The 22,477-nt window shown below is 47.0% G+C and overlaps 1 protein-coding gene across 3 annotated transcripts in view; it reads left to right on the forward strand.

Moving 5' to 3' along the window:
- The window catches only part of Armc9 (armadillo repeat containing 9), a 127,553-nt gene that overhangs the window by 20,379 nt on the left and 84,697 nt on the right, over window positions 1–22,477 (forward strand). For all 3 annotated transcript variants that reach the window (XM_021162963.3, XM_021162970.3, XM_021162986.3), the window contains exons 9-13: window positions 374–472; window positions 11,802–11,836; window positions 15,082–15,193; window positions 17,144–17,236; window positions 20,427–20,517. In XM_021162963.3, coding sequence (XP_021018622.1) covers window positions 374–472; window positions 11,802–11,836; window positions 15,082–15,193; window positions 17,144–17,236; window positions 20,427–20,517 — 430 coding nt within the window. The remainder of the gene's footprint in view (window positions 1–373; window positions 473–11,801; window positions 11,837–15,081; window positions 15,194–17,143; window positions 17,237–20,426; window positions 20,518–22,477) is intronic.

Raw genomic sequence — 22,477 nt, forward strand, 5'->3', positions numbered from 1 at the left:
GTAGTGAGAGCTAAAGTAACCCTTTCTCCCTGGTTTTTCGAGACAGGGTATAGCCCTGGCTGTCCTGGAACTCACTTTGTAGACCAGGCTGGCCTCGAACTCAGAAATCCACCTGCCTCTGCCTCCCGAGTGCTGGGATTAAAGGCGTGCGCCACCACGCCCGGCTCCTACATTGCATTTTATAAGGTATTTTTTGTCACAGTAGCAGAAACTAGGACAAAGGGGACGATGCACTCTTTAGCATGGCCATCCATCCCATCAGTCTGTCTCCAGGAGATGCTGAGGTAGCTGCGGGCCTGCTACAGGAGCCGTAGATAGCAGAGGCCCTGTGGGCAGGCTGCATGGCTTTCACCTGATGCCCTCGTCCTTGCAGATCACCCCCGAGTACCTGCAGAGTGTCTGTGTCCGCCTCTTCAGTAACCAGATGCGGCAGAGCCTGGCACACAGCGTGGACTTCACGAGGCCTGGGACGGTGAGGTGCCATGAGAGACGGGGTATCCTGGGTTTGTCCCCCAAGACTTACAAGTGAAGTTATTAGAGAGAATGAAAGCCTGTGAGAAAGTGACATTCAGGAGCTAGAAGCTCCCAGAAGGAAAACAAAGCTATTTTTGAGGAGGTTGCAGCTGAGGTTAGCCCTTTGGGTGAGAAAGGAGAGGTGCTCTTTCATCTACCATGGCAGCTGCTCCTGTGCACTGAGGCCTGAGAGTCAGGAGGTACAAATCAAAACCTTGCTGTCTTTAAAAGAACTCTCGTGGTCTAGGGGGAGCACTCAGTACAGCGCTTGGTGTGCAGGCACCAGGACCTGAGTTTGCTCCCTAAGGCCTGGAATGTGTGACACCCCAGCGCGGGGAAGACACAAAGGCAGGTCCCTGAGGCTTGCCACCCAGACAGGCTAGCTTACTGTGAGCTGCAGGACAGGGAGAGAGGCCTTCTCTCCACAAAAGGTAGACAGTGCCTGAGGGTTAACAACCAGCTTTGTTCTCCAGCCTCTGCATGTACATGTCACATACATGACTATACTTACACATGCTTACACACATACAAGAGAGTTTGGGGTGAGAGATTGGGCTTAAGACAAGACTTTCCTTTTTAACTTTTTATGCAAATTAAAGGTTTAAAGAAAAATCACAAACATAGCAAGGAACATTGGCGTCTTCTTAACCAGCATGTATTTATTCTGTGATTCTGTGTGTGTGTGTGTGTGTGTGTGTGTGTGTGTATCTCCCCACCCCCATGTGTCTCCATACACAAACACAATAGGGTTTATAAAACATTTGTACATATTTGTCAGGCTGGTGTATATTTATTTTTGCTTTCCTGTTTTGTTGAGACAAGATCTCATGTAGATCAGACTGGCATTGAACTTCCTTAAACTCTGATGCTTCTACCGGCCAAGTGCTAGGATTACAGACATGGATACCACACCTGACTACAAAGTGTAGTTCTTTTCCTTTTCTTTTAGAGGTTTATTTTATTATTTTTAGTTCTGTGTAGCATGTCTGCATGTGGTTGTGTGCATATGAATGCATACAGGCCAGAGGTTTTGGATCTCCAGAGTTCTTGAGTTCTGGGAACAGAACTTGGGTCCTCTGGAAAAGCAGCAAGTACCCTTAACTGTTTGCCTTCGTCAGCCTCTCTCTCTCCTGTGATCCCAGCGTTAAAGAGGCTGAAGTAGGAAGGAGCAGGAAGTTAAAGCTTAGCTTGGACTCCACAGGGAACAGGAGACTGGCATGGGCTGAAAAGGGAGACCATATCTCCAAACCAAAGAGAGAGACAAGGTGAAGATTACTATTCTCTTACTAATCACATAATTATCAGCTCCAGTATGTCATCTTATCTAATTTGTCCACTCCACTTGTCAGCGGAACCTCTCCTGCTCGTCATAACCACTAACATAGGTCAGTGTTGTGTGCGTTGTCTGGACTCTGTAGCTCCTTTGCTCTGGACCGTTTCCCTGGTCTTTTCTTTGGCTCTCATTGTATTGGCACTCGGGGAAACTGTAGTCCTTTAGAAAAGCAGGCTACTCCCCTGACCTGTTTGCTGTTGCCTTGGGGGTGGGCTCAGGTTTGTATCCTGGGCTAAGTGTTTCCTGGGGAGTGACATGCTTTTCCTAGGACAGCACATCTAAGAGTACACAGTGTGGACTCAGGGATTCATAACCCTGGAAGGCTACCAGTGTCTCTAAGGACACCCTCAAATTTCAGGAGCCCACCTGCATCCTGGAGCTCAGACCTGCCTGAGCTTGGTCAGAAGCTGGGTGGGTGAGGTCCACTCTGGACAGAGTCCCTGACGATCCTCATAACTGGTGGATCAGTGCAACTTTGAAGTAGGATTCACACACATTAGAATCCTCATAAATAGGTTACCTGTAGTATTTTTTAAAATTTACACCATCCCTCATAATCAAGTAGGTTTAAAGCAGGTTATTGAAAGGCAAAGAAACATAAAATATAATAAAAACAAGACAAATAAAAGCCAGGGCAAGCCGGGCGTGGTGGCGCACACCTTTATTCCCAGCACTCGGGAGGCAGAGGCAGGCGGATTTCTGAGTTCGAGGCCAGCCTGGTCTACAAAGTGAGTGCCAGGACAGCCAGGGCTACACAGAGAAACCCTGTCTCGAAAAACCAAAACAAACAAACAAACAAACAAACAAAAACCAAAAAAAGCCAGGGCAAAGAACGGTCTGATAGAGCCTGTCATTGTCACTGTACCTCTGAACTGCTGACCCCAGGTTGTCCATAGCTTCCCAGCAGCCCATGGCAAAGAAGAGACTGTAGCTGCATGGCCTGTCATGCTGCTACAGCCAGAGGGCACAGTTAGGAAATTTTATTAGGTGATAATCTATGCATCTGAAACACTGTGACGTGTGCTGTCTGCACAGGCCAGAAAGCACAGTCAGAGATCAGCTCCTGAGACATCCCCCGCCCCCATTCTTGAAGGAGACTTTGTAGTACTTTTAATTTCTCTGTATGCCCTTTAAAATTAAAATAAGCCAGGCAGTGGTGGCGCACGCCTTTAATCCCAGCACTTGGGAGGCAGAGGCAGGCCGATTTCTGAGTTCGAGGCCAGCCTGGTCTACAGAGTGGACCAGAACAGCCAGGGCTATACAGAGAAACCCTGTCTCAGAAAACCAAAAAATAAAAAAAATAAAATAAAATAAAAAATGAGTTTTTCTAAGTATTTATACTTTATAATTTAAAAGCAAGTTAAATTTGTTTTTTACATAGCCCTGACTGTCCTGAAACTCATTAGGTGGCCTCAAGAGATCCACCTGCCTCTGTTTCCCAAGTGCTGGGATTAAAAGCATGTGCTACCACACCCAGCTAAAAGTTAATACCTATTAAAAGATCTATTCATTGTTTTAAAAAAGATTATTATATGTAAGTACATTGTAGCTGTCATCTGACACACCAGAAGAGGGCGTCAAATCTCATTATGGGTGGTTGTGAGCCACCATGTGGTTGCTGGGATTTGAACTCAGGACCTTCAGAAGAGCAGGCAGTACTCTTAGCTGCTGAGCCATCTCGCCGGCCTGATTTATTTATTTATTATGTATACAACGTTCTGCCTGCATGTAGGCCTGCAGGCCAGAAGAGACACCAGATCTCATTATGGATGGTTATGAGCCACCATGTGGTTGCTGGAAATTGAACTCAGGAGTTCTGGAAGAGGAGCCTTAACCTCTGAGCCATCTCTCCAGCCCCCAAATTTTAATATTTGTTTAATTAATTGTATGTATATGGTCATTTTCCCTGCATGTATTTTTGTGTACCTTGTGGATGCAGTACCCACAGAGACTAGAATAGGGTGCCAAGTTCCTAGGACTGGAGTTATAGACATTTTTAAGCCACTATGTGGTTGCTGATTAAATCCAGGTCTTCTGGAAGAGCGGCTGGTACTCTTAACTGGTGAGCCAGGCCTCAGATTCATCCGACGGACGGACGGATGGAAGGATAGATGGATGGATGGATGGATGGATGGATGGATGGATAGATAGATAGATAGATAGATAGATAGATAGATAGATAGATAGATAGATAGATAGATAGAAGGCTGGATGATAATCTAGCCACTGCTGCCAGCAGTTATCTGAATATTGAAGCATAGGGCTGTTTGCTTTCTGTTCTGTTCCCTGGAACAAGGATGTGGTCCCAGGTGGCAGATCAGTTATACTGTGCGTTTACTCAGGCACTGAAGAGCTGCTCCCCAGAGCTACTGGCCATGCTGGCTGCTCTGCACTCAGAGAAAAGCAGAGAATGGCTCTGTAGTCTGCCTTAGGACGTGGCCACAGGAGAGTTAGCATGTAGAAATCTTAGGAGCTGTCTGGGTTTAAAGATGTAAGCGTTAGCGATCTAGGTTTTAGGAATACACCTTCCTGTGAAGCCTGCACGATGAGGGGCTTCAAGCCAGGCCGTTGACCACCCACCTGAAGCCCACTCTGTTTGTAAAATTCACTGCACTGGTTTCCAGTCTGGATTGCTTCACACACACCTTTCTGGATTAGAATACAAGACAGAAGAACTGCTCAGAGGGTTTGCAGAGATCACCATCAACACTGGCAAAGCTCTCGTTGGAGAGCATGGGCTTCATTTGTGGAGAATGTCATCAGGAGTCATCATTTCTGGACAGCCTGCTAAGCCTGTATTGCTGCCTTTACCAGAGAACTACCACACGGGGGCAGCATAAACAACCAAGAGCTGGCTTTACTACAGAGCAGCCACATGGGGGCAGCATAGACAACCAAGAGCTGGCCTTACCACAGAGCAGCCACATGGGGGCAGCATAGATGAGCAGAAGTAACCTTTCTCTAGCAGGCTCTGTAGTTGACAGGAATGGGTGGGCAGGTGGAACACAGCAAGGTGTGCCCTGTCACATAAACTCAGTGAGTCATCCCTCTACTCAGAAAAGAGAAGCGCCATACTGGCAGAAGGCCTCACAGACTCCAGGAGAGGAGAGAGACTTTCCTGCCTGCCCTTGTCTGCTCATGCCCAGGCCACTGTGTCCAAAATGCTACCTTGTCAGAGCTGGCAGGTGGATGCAGTTGTTCCCAGGACTGGTGCTGGTGAGATTCTTGGTTTTGAGGTAGAGGATTCTCCTTGATGTTCTGTGACACTGAATCACGTGTGTCCTCTTGTCCTCATGTGGCTGGCCGAACTCTAGTTTCCCTCATCTTTGCCTTAAAGGGCCAGAACTGGGATAGGTAGGAATCAGAGTGTGTTATCGGCTGCCTAGTGAGAAGTCAGGGTTCTCCCCTGGGCACAGGAGAAAAGATGGTTTTCTAAGATTCTAGAAGAACATCCATGCCACATAATGGCCTTTTCATAGTAGCCAACAGTAGCCCCTGAGTACTGTGGTAATGGCATGGCACTATAGACAGTCTCACTCTGTAGACCAGGCTGGTCTGGAACTCAAAGATCTCCCTGCCGTTCCTCCCAAGTGCCCCCAAGGGATTAAAGGCTTGTGCCACCATGCCTGGCCTTCAATCTTTGTACAAAGACAAAAATGTGTAATTGCATCTTATAGACTGTATCCCTGTTGTCTTAAAAATATTTATTATTATCTTAATAATTATGCTTATGTGTGTGTGAATACAGTACCAAACATCATTGCTGGGGATTGAACTCAGATCTTCTTCCAGAGCAGAAAGTGCTCCTAAGCTCGGAGCTATCTCTCCACTCTCTGGGTCCCCATCGATACAGAATGCATGCCTAGTGCTCAGGTTACACAAGTCACCACCATGCAGTTAGAGGGAACCTGGTGCCAACTCATCCCTGAACGACCTGCTGAAGAGTCACTTTATCAATACAGATTAGGGCTATATGAACATTTGGCTTGGAAATCGCAATATAACAGTAAATTTGGCAGAACACAAACCTCTTCTTTCAACTCAGCTGCCTCCCATAGCTTCCCATCTGCCTGGGTTAAACACACATCCTCTAAACCTTTAAAAATGTGTACACTTAAGCTGCTCTACAGCTCACTCTTTAGCTTATTAGGACTTTTGTGGATGTTTTTATTGTTTTGAGACAGGATCCCAAGCTAGCCTCACACTTATCCTGTTTCAGCCGCTCCCCGTGCTGGGGTTCCATGCATGTACCCCCCTTGTCAAGCCTAACTACGCTTTTAAGGGCATTCTGTTCTTGTTAGTAAGTTTTTAGTTCATGTGCTGTGTAGAAGTAGTGGTGGTATTCAGTTTTTTGAAACAGAGTCTCTCTACATAGCCATGGCTATCATGGGACTCACTGTATAGACCAGGCTAGCCTTGAACTCACAAAGTTCTGCCTCCTGAGCACTGGGATTAAAGGTGTCCGGCACTTTGTAAAGTTTGAGGACAGTATCGTACATCCAGCCATTCCTCTCTGGGTGGAGAGGACTGGGTAGCCTGTGGCTGTGAAATTGCACGGCTCATCCTTTCTTTCTCTGCCATTTTACTCCAGATGATGAGTATACATGAGGCCAGGTGAGGGACAGTCCTTCCAAAGCTCTGCCTGGATAGGACTGTGTAAGAGGGTGACCGACTGGGTCAGAGATCCCTGGCCAATCCTCCAGTTGAAACTCGAGCCGTATTTCAAGTGAGTCTCAAGGCCCAGTAGTGACTCTCCAGGACTTAGGAGTCCATGAGACATTTTCATTTAAGTGCATCCTTACTTGGACAAACAGCACAACTGGGAACTAACCCTCTGTTTTCCCCATGTCTCCAGGTAAGGACGTGTTGGAAATGAGAGTTACTCTGTGATAGACCTCGAGGGGAAGCCACATCTGTGCTCTCCTTTGTTTTAGTCAAGTGTTGCAAAGGCTATAATGGTTGTCCCCCTTTTTCAGGGTGGTCTATTCAGTTGTTGAGGAATGGAGCCAGGCATGGCTCCTCTCCCTGTTTTGTGGCCCTTACTCTGGCAGAGCCTCAGCAACTGTAGTCATCTGCACTCCTGTGACTTCTCTAGGTCTTCACAGGATACCTGCAGTTGTCCACATGGCCATTCCACTTCAGGCTCAGTGTGGTGAGTCACCTGCTGAGATTCTGTCCCCTTGGTGCTGCCTCGCACACAGATGAATGTCCTGTACTCCCAACCACAAATCCATGGCAGTTCACACCGTTAGCCTTCAGTCAGTTGGTAGAACCTTTCCCTAGCTCCAGACACAGACTTCCTGACTCTTTCCACAGATCCCAGCAGGAACATTTGTGTGCCCACTATCCACTCTGCCCCGTTGCCTGTTGTGAAGAAAGATTCCTGGGAGTCAGCCAGAGCTTGGTCCTCCCTGTCACCCAGATGCAGTGGTCATCAGGAGCTGGCTGAGGGCTCTCTGCTGTGCTAGTTGCTGTGCGTTGCTGAGACTGTCTCTAGTTCTCTCCTGGCTGTGAGCCAGGGTCTCTCGGTGTCATGCTGGTCGCTCAGCTTTCTGGGTGTGTCTGTTGTTTATGTCTTTGTATCCTAGGAAGGATTCAGGTGTCTTAGAGGTAGCAGGTCCCATTTTACCTTTGCTCCACGACTGTCCTTACTTCAGGGTAAAGGGGTTCACTTTCTGTACATGCCCTCTCCTGGTTACAGAGTCACCCAGGGCTGTTCCCTCGGGTGCAGGTTGAGGCCTTGAATGTCCCACAGTGATTTGAACCTCTCTGGAAGTTTTCTTGGGAGGGTTCCATAGGTGCACTTTAGCACTGTGGAGGCCTGGCAAAAATGAGCCTGGCCTGAGGGGTTTGTCCGCCCCCTTATCCTCTGGGTGCCAGCCACTGAAGGTGTCGAGCCCCCAGCCTTTTTCTGCTCACACCTGGGCCAAGCACTTGTTCCCTCCGCCCTTTTTTGTGCTCACATTTTTCAAAAACAAATTGTTTGCAGACTAAACTTAGCCCAGAACAAGCAAACTCTGATATAGGAAGCGCACGGCCTAGTGAGATTCCTGGAGGGCCACGCTCCCTCCTGAGCTGCCCCTAGGAACACTCCTTGATGATCTTCAGGTCTCGATCACCAGCTGTCCCAGGCCTTGGAGCTGGCCTCAGGCAGCATCTGAGGGAAGCCTGAGCTCCAGGCCTTCCTGTGGCTGAAGAGCAGGAAAGGTGTGAAAGGTGTGGCATTGTCACCTTGACTTGTCAACAGAGCACCTTTGTCAGCCTAAGAATATCCCAGAGCTTTCACTGACCTGATCCAGTAGTTGACACCTCAGTTCATGGCTTAATCTACTGTGCCCTCCATCTGTCCCACCCAGCGTTCCCTCAGGGCATCCTCAGGTAAACTCAATGGCTGTGCACCTTTTATCTGTCTCAGCTGAACCCAGTTCTTTCTGGGCCTTGCTCTTTCAGTGTTAAGAAAGTATCCTGAAGAAAAAAAAAAGACTCTACTGTTCACTTCAGTGAAGGATGCTTTCTGGCCATGAAAGATTGTGTGCTCTCCCGTTTTCTCCCACTGGGCTGTTACTGGCCGCCTGTTGGGCTCTGCATGCACTCCACGTACTACAGTGCCCATGGCTGTGGATCACTGACTCAAATCAAGCAGCAGGAGCCGTGGTCATAACTGGCTCGAGAGCCTGCGGTGGACACCTTAGAGTGAAGCCTTGGGTTTAATCAGCAGCATCACACACACCAGGGGACATGGCTCATACCTACAGTCCAGCATTCAGGAGAACCAGAAACTCAAGGTCATGCTAGGTTCAGTAGTGACTTTGAAGCCAGCCTGGGCTACACAAGGACCCATATGTCAGAGTGGAGGCTGTCACACTGCAACGAGAGCTCCACTCAAGCAGCCCCCAGCACAGGGAGGAGCTTGGCACAGACAATCAGGGCAGGATACTGACCTGTTCTGCCTTCACTGGGGTCCCCACCCACAGTGACGCTCTCACTAGGCTCACAGGGGGGCACCACCTGTGTCCCATGGGTGGAAAGTGAAGTCTTGAGTCATTCAGCTAATGTCAGAAGACACTTGACTGCTCTGTGTTGGACTGGTTGGTGGTCGGCAAGCGGTAAGATGATTAGCAGGCCGGTGTGGCTGTGACCCTGGATGGGGCTGGGGCTCAGCTGGTGGAGTACATTCTTGTAACCTTGGTGCAATCCCCAGAACCACGTAAAACCAGGCATGGACACCTGCAGTCCCAGGACTCTAGCAGGTGAGGCAGGAAGATCATAAGTTTGAAGGCATACTTGTTTACATGTCAACTTGGGGTCCATCCTGGACTACATGAGACTCCTTTGCAGAAACAAAACAAAAGCAACCCAGAAAAATCACATAAGTCCTTGTATAGATGAGTTGCAACAACCGACAGTCTCTCAGACATCACCAGATGTTCTCTGGAAGCAGACTCACTCCCAGGTAGGAACTATTAGGGCAGCAGTTCTCAATGTGTGGATCATACATCAGACATTCTCCAACATCAGGTATTTATGGTTCACAGCAGTAGCAAAATTGCAGATATGAAGTTGTAATGAAATGATTTTATGGTTGGGGTTCAGGACACCCCAACACCAAGTTATCAGCACAAAGATTTATTTGCCCCAGAGGACAAAGGGCAGGGAATAAGACAAAGATAGGAGATAGAGGTTAAGGGAGAAGGGGAAAGGAACAAGGGAGTAGGGGGAGTGATATTTGTCCGAGATGGGGACAAAGGACTGCCTCTGGATAGTGAGGGGACAGATATGGCCCACAGCTTAATAAAGGTACAAGGGGAAACCCTGTGTTAGGATGAGGTGTTTAATTTTAATTAGGTATGAGCCAAGGGCAGGTTCTAACTCCTGGACTTCAGTACTTCTTTGATAGCTAAACCTTGGTAGTCAGCCTCAGAAGGAGGAGGCCTGAGGGAAGAGTGAATTTTATTGGGGGAATTAGGAATGAGTTGATATTACTGATTTTTTTTGCATTTAATGTGTATAGTAACATTGTAACAGCTCCTTGTTCTCACTTGACCCCAGTTGGCTTACTGCCTTCCCGCCCTGCTGTCCTTATTTATTTAATTTTATTTTATTTAATTTTATTTATTTTTGGTTTTTCGAGACAGGGTTTCTCTGTATAGCCCTGGCTGTCCTGGAACTCACTTTGTAGACCAGGCTGACCTGGAACTCAGAAATTCACCTGCCTCTGCCTCCTGAGTGCTGGGATTAAAGGTGTGCGCCACCACACCCGGCTTCCTGCTGTCTTTAATGTGTGGGGTGAGTTGTTAGGTGAGTTTTCTCTAGATGGCATCTCAAACCTGTTTCCAAACAGCTCAGTTAGTTATTAATAATAATAAGTCATTTATTTAGTCAAAACCCCAAAGGATTAAAACTGCTAACAGTATAGCTGCGTAGTAGACTGCTGACCTAGCGCTTGCAAGGACCTGGGTTCAGATCCCAGCACTGCAAAAACTATTATAGTCAGTCATGAGGCATTTAGAAGTGAGATGTGGGGCTGGAGAGATGGCTCAGTGGTTAGGAGCACCGACTGCTCTTCCGAAGGTCCTGAGTTCAAATCCCAGCAACCACATGGTGGCTCACAACCATCCATAATGAGATCTGATGCCCTCTTCTGGTGCATCTGAAGACAGCTACAGAGCTACAGTGTACTTAGATATAATAATAAATAAATCTTTAAAAAAAAAGTGAGATGTGGCGGGGCTATGGGGGTGCATGTCTTTGATCCAAGCTCTCAGGAGGCAGAGGCAGGTAGATCTCCAAGTTTGAGGCCAGCCTGGTCTACAGAATGACCAGGACAGCCAGGATTACATAAAGATGCCCTGTCTGAGGAGTGGGATGGGGGTGGGGAGGGACAAACAAAAAAGAAACGGAGCTCAAATCTGGGATCAGTGGGCTGTAAACTTGGCTGAGGGAAGCTGTCAGAACCAGGGTCATTGGCAAGACCACTTCCTCAGTGTCTGTGGGCTTTAGAGGAACTCGTGCAACAGTCTCATGCTGATTGGGTGTCTCTAGATGCCCAGTCTTGGGACATGAGAATGACATATTTTCAGAAACTCCCAAAGGAGAGAGTTCCTCTGTGTCCCTTACTGGCAGGAATTGGTGACACTTGATAGGCGTGTCTCCTTTCTTTCCTCTGCTTAAGTTTTCTCCCCTTGTCCTTTTAAGGTAGTTTCAAACAGCCTCAGCCATAAATAAAATGTCCACACCTAACAGATAGAAATAAACAAAACACACAAGCAAATAGAATCAGCAGGAATCCTCAATACCAGTCCAGTCCGTTCTCAGTGTCTGTCACATTTGGTGATTGTTGTCAGACGCGTGCCTCGTCTAGTTTGATTATTCCTCTGTATTCCTCCTATTTAACTCGGCAGTGCTCTCAGTGACAAAACATGAGGACATACACACACACTCCACACACACACACACACACACACACCACACAGGTCACGTGAGGCAGGGTGCCTGTCTGTAAAGGAGGTGACAAGCCGGCCTGCGCAGGGTGATGGGGTGAGGAGAAAGGGAATCGTCGTTTTTTTTCTTTAAACACCTGTGGAGTGGCATGTTTGGCTTGGCACAAAATGGCATTACCTTGTACTTAAAGAGAAATAGTTTACTAGGAAAAAAGAATGTAAAAATCCAAACCGCTTTTCTTCTTCATGGTGTCTAAAATTTGATGGCTAGGTGTGGCTAGGAGATCCCAGTGGTTTTCATCCAGTTTGACTAAGAGTCTCAATAGACCAAGGACAGCTGACTGACACAGGCCTAGTGGTGCATTCGTTCCAAGTAGTAGCTTTAAAATCATATATACCTTTGGAGGACACTGACCACATTGCAAATGGCTACTTATGTGCCGTTAGAGGGCTTGGGCTGATGCTCGGCTGTCAGCTTTTAACTCAGTCTGTTTGTTCCCCCCCCCCCCCCCAAGGCCTCAACCATGTTACGAGCCTCCTTGGCACCTGAGTAAGTAATCATTTTTCGGAATTTTCATTAATTGTGTTCTAAAGTTGTGTTTACTTTTATGTGCATGAGCGTTTTGCCTGTCTGTCTGCCTGTCTGTCTGTCTATACATAACCTGCATGTCTGGTGCCTGCAGAGGCCAGGAGAAGGCATTAGATCCCCTGGAACTGGTGTTACAGATGGTTGGGAGATACCATGTGGGGGCTGGGAACCAAACCCAGGTCTCCTGGAAGAGCGGCCAATGGAGCCATCTCTCCAGTTCCCTCCTTGTATCTCTATGTAAAACTGGAATTCAAAATAGGTTTACTAAACATTTCACTACATGTGAACATGAAAGGAAATACCAAGGATTATCAATTGTGCTGAACCAGAATCATCATTTAGCATCGATTCTTGTAGGGTGGCATGAAATAGCAAAAACAAACAAATAAACAAAAAACCCACAAAAAACAAGAACAAAAAACTGTTGGCTTAGTCCTGTGGTATTCTCTAGAAATGAATTCTATCTGTCATTCCACTGTCAGCAGACATTGAAGTGTTTTAAGTCCTGTATCTTCTGCTGGCCTACACTGAGATCACATCCTCAGGATAGCTTTGCCTATCCCCAGCTTCCCTGTTGAGATGAGTTAGGCTGTCACCATAGAGGTGTGTAACATGCATACCTCACCAGCTGTGTTGCAGGAGTGAGGAAGTGGAAGCCTGACCATGGTTAGTGCTCTGGCTTAAGCACTAGAGTAGGTTCTGGCTAACCTCTAAGCCAGCGAGCATACTCACCAGTCATCAGTGAGATGACTCAAGCAGAGGCAGCCACAACCTGCTTGCCCCCTTCCTGAGTCTCCCATGGTCTTGCCACTTAGTGGCAGTATTTCGTGATTCACAAGCACGCTAGCCTGGTTAAAATCCCACCTCTAGAGCCAGCTGTTGAGGTTGGACACTTCCTGTGCCACTGTACCTCTGCTTCTTTACCATGAAACAAGACGAGTGGAGTAACTACTGCAGGCTTGTGAGGAAGACGATGAGTATGCTGTGGGGACTGTATGTTACACTGATGGACAGTGGGTGTGAGCACTCAGGGTGTTGGCTAGCATTCTTAGTGACGTAAGGGCAGGGTCACCTGCAGAAAACGAGGGGTGGGTTTGTGGAGGGTGTTAAGAGGACAGGGGAGGAGGCATGAACCAATTCCTTGATCAGTGGACGAATACTGGGCCCCATGGTAATACTCCTTGGGGGGACTCATCCCCTTCCTTCTGGAGGAAGCCCCAGTTGTGGAACAGAGCCAAACGGGGCTTTGCAATTGCAGTAATCCTCTGGAGAACAAGGACTCATTTACACTTTACATTTTTAAAATTAGTACTTTTTTATTGCATGGCCCAGGCTGGCCTAGAATTTACAACTTAGTCCAGGCTAGCCTTGAACTTGTAGTAAGACTCCTGTCTCAGCCTCCAAGTTAGCTGCCATACCCAGCTTGTTATAATAAACATGAGATGTAAAAAGCTACTTAAGAATTCTCTTTTGAAATGCATTTACTTTTGTGTATGTTCCAGCTTACGCATGTATATCCATGCAGAGGCCAGAAGAGGGTATTGGGTCCTGTCAGTATTCTTTGTAATGTGGGTCAATCAAAGAAAGAGGGGTGCTGCGGAATGTAATCCAGGCTCTAAGGCAGCAGGAATGGAACCTTGGTCAGCCATGCAAAGATATTTTTATTGTTAAACAAAAGCTGTTTGGGGGGCGGGGTTGGGATGTAAAACAAGTTCCTCATCCCAGAGTCCCTAATCTAATCTGTTTTTCCTGAAGGAAAACCTCAGGCCTCTGCAACTTTAGTCCCATTGTGTAGTGTTTGCAGTGCTTAACAATACAAGACCTTCCAGGTGTGCCAGTACTGTCCCCTGACCAAGGTCATGCAAAGACTGAAAAGCTCCTTCAGAAAAACAAGTCCATAGATAACAGAAAACAATCGCTGATTTCTACAATGATTTCTTCAAGGTCGAGGCACTTCCAGAAAACTACTGTCACTGATGTCTACCCTAGTCACTGATGTCTACCCTAGTCACTGATGTCTACCCTAGTCAGTCACTGATGTCTACCCTAGTCACTGATGTCTACCGTAGTCACTGATGTCTACCCTAGTCACTGATGTCTACCCTAGTCAGTCACTGATGTCTACCGTAGTCACTGATGTCTACCCTAGTCAGTCACTGATGTCTACCCTAGTCAGTCACTGATGTCTACCCTAGTCACTGATGTCTACCCTAGTCACTGATGTCTACCCTAGTCACTGATGTCTACCCTAGTCAGTTACTGATGTCTACTCTAGTCAGTCACTGATGTCTACCCTAGTCACTGATGTCTACCCTAGTCACTGATGTCTACCCTAGTCACTGATGTCTACCCTAGTCAGTCACTGATGTCTACCCTAGTCACTGATGTCTACCCTAGTCAGTCACTGATGTCTACCCTAGTCAGTCACTGATGTCTACCCTAGTCACTGATGTCTACCCTAGTCACTGATGTCTACCCTAGTCACTGATGTCTACCCTAGTCACTGATGTCTACCCTAGTCACTGATGTCTACCCTAGTCAGTCACTGATGTCTACCCTAGTCAGTCACTGATGTCTACCCTGGAGAAAGTGAAAAGCAACTGTTTCCTTCTGAGGTTTACCCTAGAGTGATTCTACTAGCATTCCTATGACAGGGTTCCCAGAAATTGGAGTTACAGATGGTTGTGAGCCACCATATTAGTGCTAGGAATGGAACCTGTATCCTCTGTAAGAGCAACAAGTACCTATAACGGCTGAGCCATGTCTCTATCCAGTCAGCATGGGTTTAGGGAGTTGGACTTACGTGACTGACACAGCTATAATCACTGTACTTGGGAGGCAGAGGTGGAGGGTCAGCCTGGGCCACACAGTGAGACTCTGTTTGAACACAGAAACTAAAACAAAACCTAGTATGTAATTTTTTTCTTATTATGTAAGTAATTCATGCTTATTACAGAAAATTTGCATACCACTGAAATCTAAGAAGAATTAAATTTAGCTACATAAATACATCTAGCATTTCAGGCAGAGCTGATCTGGGTGACACAGGAATTCTGGGAGCTGAGTTGGGTGGCAGTTGGGCCACTTCAGGATCCTTCAGTCTAAGCAGGTGTCCTGACTGATTGTCGCTCAGGAGATGTAATGGCATGCCCGCCCTTTGCCCCTTTCTTCTCTTTGACCTTGCCGTGGTGCTGGGTGCTTCGCAGGAAGCTGAAGGATGTCCCGTTACTGCCCTCCCTGGATTATGAGAAGCTGAAGAAGGATTTGATCTGGGGGAGTGACCGCTTGAAAGCCTTCTTGTTGCAGGCTCTGCGCTGGGTAGGTACCTTCCCCTTGAAGTTAAAAACAAAAGGCAGAGAGGCCAAGCCAACACTGCTTTTCTTGACTGGCGACCTGGTAACTTGGCTGGAGTCACGTAACCCCTGTACTAAAAATCCCTTCCTGCTACCTGCCAACACCAAGACCTGAGGTCAAAAGCTGCTCACTGGCTCCAGCCAGGTGTGGGAGCACGAGCCTTTACTCCAGCTTACAGAAGGCAGAGGGAGCTAGAGATCTGTAAATTCAGGACCAGCCTGCTCTACACAGCAGGAGCTAGACCAGCCAGGGCTACATCATAAGGCCCTTCCCCCAACCCCAGCAAGAAAATCAGCTCCTGAAACAAGCCTTGGTCTTACTGTGTGACACATTCTATACTGTTGTCAAATGATGTCACCTTCATGTGTGATGTGGCAGCCACCCCTTGCCATCCAGCCCCTGCCTGGTCACATGCTGTATTCAACTTGGGGCCTGCATTTTAGTTAGAGTATGTAGGCAGGCCCAGCCAGTCACAACTCCAGAGAGCCCTGGGAACAGTTACTATTCAGTAGCCTCATCTGGGTTCCAATGCCTCCTCAGTCTGGGTTGACTGGTTGCAGCCTGGGTCAGTTTTCAAGCATTCCAGACCCCTTTGCATTTTCAAGTTATATGCCCAGAGTTCTCTGAACCACACTTTGAGAATCCTTTCTAACTCACCCCAGAGTAGTGTCAGGCTCCTTGGTGGATCCCCATAGTTCAGAGAACCCTGGGGCCAGAATTCTTCAAGCAGCCTAACTACCCTTGAGTAGAAATAGTCCTCACTGGTGCTTAGCATCTGGTGATGCATCCTAACCTGGCCTCATTGGGAACTATGAGGGATACTGGGGACCCAAGGGGAACCCTGCCATCTCTGCTTTGGTTTGTAAGGGCCTGTTGACCAGGTGGGTGGGCAGAGAGAGTGATCAACCAGGACTGCCCACCCTGGTCTGCTCATGTTACCACATCCACCCTGCTTGGCCACCCAGCTGTGATGCAGTCCATACACTCCCTGGGCTTCTTGCTGAGAAAGGGCTTCCCTTAGCGGAGGGAACTTTAATAATCAGATAATCAGGAAAGGATTGCTTTGCCTTTGTTTCTCTCCAGTTCCCATGCAGCCTCATGGCTCCATAGTCATTTCCCCAGGTGACATTCTAGGTAGTCCTTTAGCAGCCCCATCTTCTGTGGTGACCTGGTCAGTTAGCAGTTCCTCCCTCCCTCGGAAGGCCTTTCCTTCTTCCTGTCTGTGGTGTCTATTGGCTGTGGCCTGGCTTTTGCCAATGCTGCAAACCAGGATGTGTCAAGCACACCACATTGTCCTCAGGCAGAAGCCGATTCTGAACCACAGGGTGTTTATTTCCCTGGAAAAGCAATCACGTTTGCTCTTGTCAGGGACACAGCTTTCTCCTGTCCTAACACAGACTGCCGTGTGCAGCGTGGGCAAGGGCCAGGCCAGAGCCAGGAGACACAAAGACAGGAGGAAGGAGCTGTTAGCTGACCAGGTCACCACTGAAGAGGGATTGCTAAAGGACTGTGCCAAAAATGTCATGTGGGGGATTGCTGTGGAGCCACATACTTCCCTCCAAACCTTCTTCCTTATGGACATTACATGAATTCATATAGCAGCATAACAGATTGAATGCATTCCCAGATTCCAACCAGCTAGCCAACCTCTCTCCCATCTGTCTCCCCACCCTGTTGCTCATCTGCCCCTCTTGGATAGGGTCATTGGGAGTGTTCTACAGGCAGCCTGAGCCCACTCTTCGAACTAGAGTTTTCTCTGAACACTCCCTCCCCTCCCCACAGACACACACAGACATAGACACACACACATACATACACAACACCCTTTCTGCCCTGCTGCTTGATCATCTGCCTACTTTTTAGGGCCTAGTTCTTCCTGGGTAGGAATTTGTTGCTTCTGCTTTTTCTTTACAGCGCTTGACCACATCCCATCCGGGGGAGCAGAGGGAGACAGTCCTGCAAGCCTACATCAGCAATGACCTCTTGGATTGCCACAGCCACAACCAGGTGAGTAAGAGGCAGCCAGGCCTTGTGGTGGGGAGGCCCTTGGCAGACTCCAGGCTTGTCCACGTTCTGAGCTTGCCCGGCATTTCCTATTCAGCTACTTGAGGGTCTGTGTTCACCTCTTGACCTACTTCAGTTGAGGAGAAGATTCCCAAATAAGCCAGATGGCCTGATGCTCTCTCTGCCTCTTTTCTGTTAGTTTTCCTTTTCCCATTCCCCTCCTCCCACTTGAATGATGCTTCATCTTCAGAGTTTGTAGCTGGTGTTACAGTAGTGAGTTTTGTCAAATGCTATAATCTCTGTAGCCATGGAAGGATGTAATTCCTTCAAATCCACTGTTACTTGGTGTCTTGGTGTCTTGTTTTGGTGTTAGGGTCTCACAGTGTCCAGACTGGATTCAAATTTACTCTGAAGGCTGAAGATGACTTGACCTTCTGATCTTCCTTCATCTACAACTCCAAAGGCTGGCATTGGAGGCTTGTTGCCTGGGCCTGGCTTATATAATGGTGCTGGGGATGGAAGTCAGGGCTTCGCAGATACTCTACTAGACAAGAACCCTACCAACTGAGATCATCCCCAGCCCTGGTTTCTTTCTAGTTATTTAGTTATTTATCTATTTATTTTCTTGTTTCTTTTAAGAGGGAGTGGTTTAGAATTCTCTGAAATTAGCAAAGAACTTGAAGGGTGGGATGACTCCTCGGTAAGGCTGATGCTGGGTTACCGTGACTCCAAAGTGGATTGGCCTGTGCAGAGGGGAAACTGAGCTGTCTGGCTAATAATTTCTCTCTTAGTAATTCTCAAATTTAGGATGTGGCATTGCCAATCTGAAGGTCTCATTAAGATTTTACAATAGAGGGCCAGAGAGTTGGTTCAGCGGGTAAGAGCACTGACTGTTCTTCTGAAGGTCCTGAGTTCAGTTCCCAGCAACCACATGGTGGCTCACAACCATCTGTAATGAGATCTGACACCTTCTTCTGGGATGTCTGAAGACAGCTACAGTGTACTTACATTAAATAAATAAATAAATAAATAAATAAATAAATAAATAAATAAATAAATGTTTAAAAAAAGATTTTACAATAGACAGTGGCAGCGCCTAGCTTTAATCCCAGCATTTGAGAGGCAGAGGCAATTGAATCTCAACTTGAGGCCAGCCTCGTCTACAAAGAGAGCTCCAGGGAAGCCAGGGCTACATAGCAAGATCCTGTCTCAAAACAAAACAAACACCCCACCTTGAGCTGAAAAGATGGCTCAATTGTTACAGGTCAGGCTCATAACCAAAAATATAAGAAACAGTCACGTCCACAGAGAGAAAAGGATGCATGCTTGTGGTCAGCTCTGCCTCCTAACTCTCAGAGCACGGGGCCTCCTGTTCAGGAGCTGGGCCTGCCCACACTCAAAATGGGGATAATCCTCATAGGCTCCCAGAGGGCAGCCTGATCTGGAAGCACCGCACTGTAATAAAATAAATATTTTCCTTTTGCCAATCTCAGTTGTTGGATTTTTTCCCCTCCCCTCTACCTCTCCCTGAATCTCAGTTTTTTAAGAACAGACTGAGATGGGGCTAGGGGAAAGGTAGGTCAGTTGAGGTTCAATGCAAACATGGATTCCCAGTGCCCATGATAGAAAGAAGGCAGGCAGGCAACCTGGCTGGGTGCTGTGACATGTTCCTGTAATCCCAGTGCAGGGGAGGCAGGGATCCCTGGGGCTTGCTGGCCAGCCAGTCTACCAAATCAGTGTTTCGGGCTCCATGAGAGACCCTGTCCCTTAAGATAAGCTGAGGAGTGGTTGGTGAAGTCACCTCTGGGCTCCACATGAGTGCATTTGTGCAGTCTCTCGCGCACACACACAAAAAAACAAAATCCAAGGTTAAGAGTTAATGAGAGAGCGAGCTGTTTGAAAGGTTGTCCCCTGGGCTGTTGAAATGTCACTTCTGCAGTACATACTCACTGTGAACACTCTTCTGGCTGTGCCCTGGTGACCTGTAAGGTATCTGTACTGTTATGCTACAGTGGAAGTTTGCCTAAAGATGGTACAAGGACAGTTGGCATCTTGGGGGTGGCACGTGGCCCTTTCACTCAGCCTGGTTCAGTTGGAGTTCTCTCTATCAAGTACAGGCCACCATTCAGGAGCCTTGCGTCTCCAAACTTCTGTTGACTCTTCCTGGCTCATCTCTCCTGAACTGATGCTCTCTCTCCAACCTCCTCCTCTTCCTCTACTTCCCCATGCCCTCCTTTCTGAACACAGGTTTTTTTGAATACTCTTCTTCTAAGTTACATTCCAGCTACTGTTTTTTTTTGTTGTTGTTGTTGTTTTTAGATTTTGTGTCTGTGTGTGTGTCTGTGTGTGAATGTTTGCCTGATTGTACGTATGTGCACCATGTGATGCTATATCTGAGGTTAGAAGAGGGCATTGGATCCCCTGGAATTGAAGTTATTCATTGTTGATAGCTGGAATATGGGTCCTCTGCAAGAGCAGCAAGTGCTCTTAGCTGCTGAGCTATCCCTCAGCCTTGTTGCCATTGGTTTTTGAGAGTATTTCGCTATAGCCTAGGCTGACCTCAAACTGGAGATTGTCCTGCCTCTGCCTCCCAGGCACTGGGGTGACAGGCATGCACTTTCACTGTGACTTCCTGTCTGTGTTTTGGTAGCATCCTGCTGGTTTGGACCTGGTGTGCCCCAAGGCTGAGATACCCTATTAGGATAATACTCCCTCTCTGCCCCTGTGCTTCGAGGTCACAGAAATAGCATAATGCAATCTAGTCATTTTGTTTCTGTCTTCTCTTTGTCTGTCTGTACTGTCCCTGGCTTTGTCCCTAGCTCTTCACCTTTTGAGAAATAAGTGACAGAACTCAGGGGATTTGTCCTTGCCCAGACTGTCCTGTGATTTATCTCAGGGTCTAGAACTAATTAATTAGCTTTTCTCAGGGTCTTTAATCAAGTCTTCAGAATTTGTGTCTTTAAAAATAAATCCATTTACTATAGTCCTGGCATGTTTGACAGGGTCTGAATTAAAAGTGTGTTTCTCTCATCTGGAAAGCTATCAGCAATAGTAGCCACATGTGCCCTGCTGTTCTAGTTGCAGGGGATCTGTGTGGCTGTAGCCTGTTTTTCTTGTCAAACCAGGCAGAGGGGCATCTTTCACTTCTCCACTCCTGACCTCACTTTTTGTCTCTCATGGCTGTTCCCTGCAGAGGAGTGTGCTGCAGCTGCTGCACTCCAAGAGCGAGGCTGTGCGGCAGTACATGGCCAGGCTCATCAATGCCCTGGCATCCCTGGCTGAAGGTGAGATGATGTTTTCCTCTAAGCAGAGCAGTACTGGCAAAGCAACCTGGCGTCCCTGTAAAATGAATGTTTTCTAGTACTGCTTAAAATGGCCCAAGTCCCCCCATTTTATTTCTAACATATCTTGTGAAAATTAGTTCTTACGCCTGAGTATCTGTCAGAGCAGATTTTCTTGTCTTTGGAGTTTATTTTATAATACATAAGATTTTATATCTCGTATTTAAATTTTTTTAATTGTATGATAGGTAATACTATTTTGTTTTGTTTTGTTTTCTTTTGTTTTGTTTGTTTTTCGAGACAGGGTTTCTCTGTGTAGCCCTGGCTGTCCTGGAACTCACTTTGTAGACCAGGCTGGCCTGGAACTCAGAAATCCGCCTGCCTCTGCCTCCTGAGTGCTGGGATTAAAGACGTGCGCCACCATGCTCAGCTGTAATACTATTTTTTATAACTCCTACTTGCCAATATATGTTTGGTGAAACAAGTAAAGCTTATTCTAGCAAGCACTGGACCATTTCCTTCGGTCTTCAAAGGATTTGAAATTTTCAGAAATAATTAAACATTGTACCTGGTGGGAACACCAAGCACCATCTATCTCAATTCTGCCCAGCTATAGGCAGTAGGCATCTTTATTTACCAACCAGAAATAACTTGGGGGCAAGGTCACATAGCATCACTTGCATCTAATTGCAGACTCTCATCTCTGGTCTTGGGGGCCTGCACTTAGTATTACAGTACATATCGAAAGACCAAACCTCAACAAAGGGCCATTAGCAGGTGAAACAGCTCAGCTAGTGAAAGCTCTGGCTCATGCCTGGTGACCTGGATTGGATCCCTAGAACCCACTAACATGTCAGATGTGTATCCCAGCATTCCTAGGGTGAGATGGGAGGAGGAGACAGAATTGTTTGTAAGACAGCACTGTGCCAGAACAAGAGAGACACCCTGCTTCAAAATATGGTGGAAGGAATGACCTGACAGCTGAATTGTCCTACGTTCTCCATGTATATTATCCCTTGCCACTCACACTCCTCCATTCACAAATATATTCACTCAAACATTCCCAGGACAGTTTCCTTAAATTCTTACTTATTTGAGTTTGTTGTTTTGTTTTTGCATATTTGTTTGTTTTTCTAGACAGGGTCTCTCTGGGTAGCCCTGGCTGTTCTGGAACTCACTCTGTAGACCAGGTAAGCCTTGAGCTCACAGAGATCCACCTGCCTCTGCCTTCTGAGCACTGGGGAGTGTATGCCATCACACCCATCTGAATTTTTAATACGAATAAAAAGAGTTTTCAGGTTATAAATACATGATACTCAACAAGTTTATTTGATTCATTATTCCATTCATTTGGCAAAATTTATTATAAGCCATCGTATGCAAGCTTATGCACTGAGATCCATTCATCTAATCATCCTGTTTAAAATTAATATCAGTCAATGCAGAAACCTGCAGAAGGTTAGTAGTGGCTTTATACTTATTAAGGTGTCCCAGGTAGGGCCTCCACCTCCATCAGGTCCTGTGCATGTCTAAAAGGGACAGTGGAGTGTGGCAGAATCAGTTGTTGGCTAGCTCTCTGTGAAGGCCAGGGCCTCACAGCACAGCTCCATTCCTCTTCCTCCTTGGAGGGCCTTCAGGGTTAGATGTCACACACTGTGACAATGGTTTATGTCCAGCTTACAGGAAGAAAGGCTTTCTATAGGTTATTCTATCAGTCTATCATTGATTGAGTAAACTGTTCTGAGACAGGATTCCGTATGTATATACTGGCCTGGCCACAAACTTGCAGTCCTGCCTTGGTTCCCCCAGTACTGAGATTACAGGCATGCACCACTACACCTGACTCAGAAAAATACACTTTAATAGTTTCCTTAGAGCTTTCTTGTGTACCCTGTGTAGAGCTTTACTAGAAAGCAGACTTGGCACACATCAACTTAGTTCTTTACATCTTTCCTGTTTTCAT

Source organism: Mus caroli, unplaced genomic scaffold, assembly GCF_978045245.1.
Source record: "Mus caroli unplaced genomic scaffold, Mus_caroli_1 scaffold_1, whole genome shotgun sequence".
NCBI lineage: Eukaryota > Metazoa > Chordata > Mammalia > Rodentia > Muridae > Mus > Mus caroli.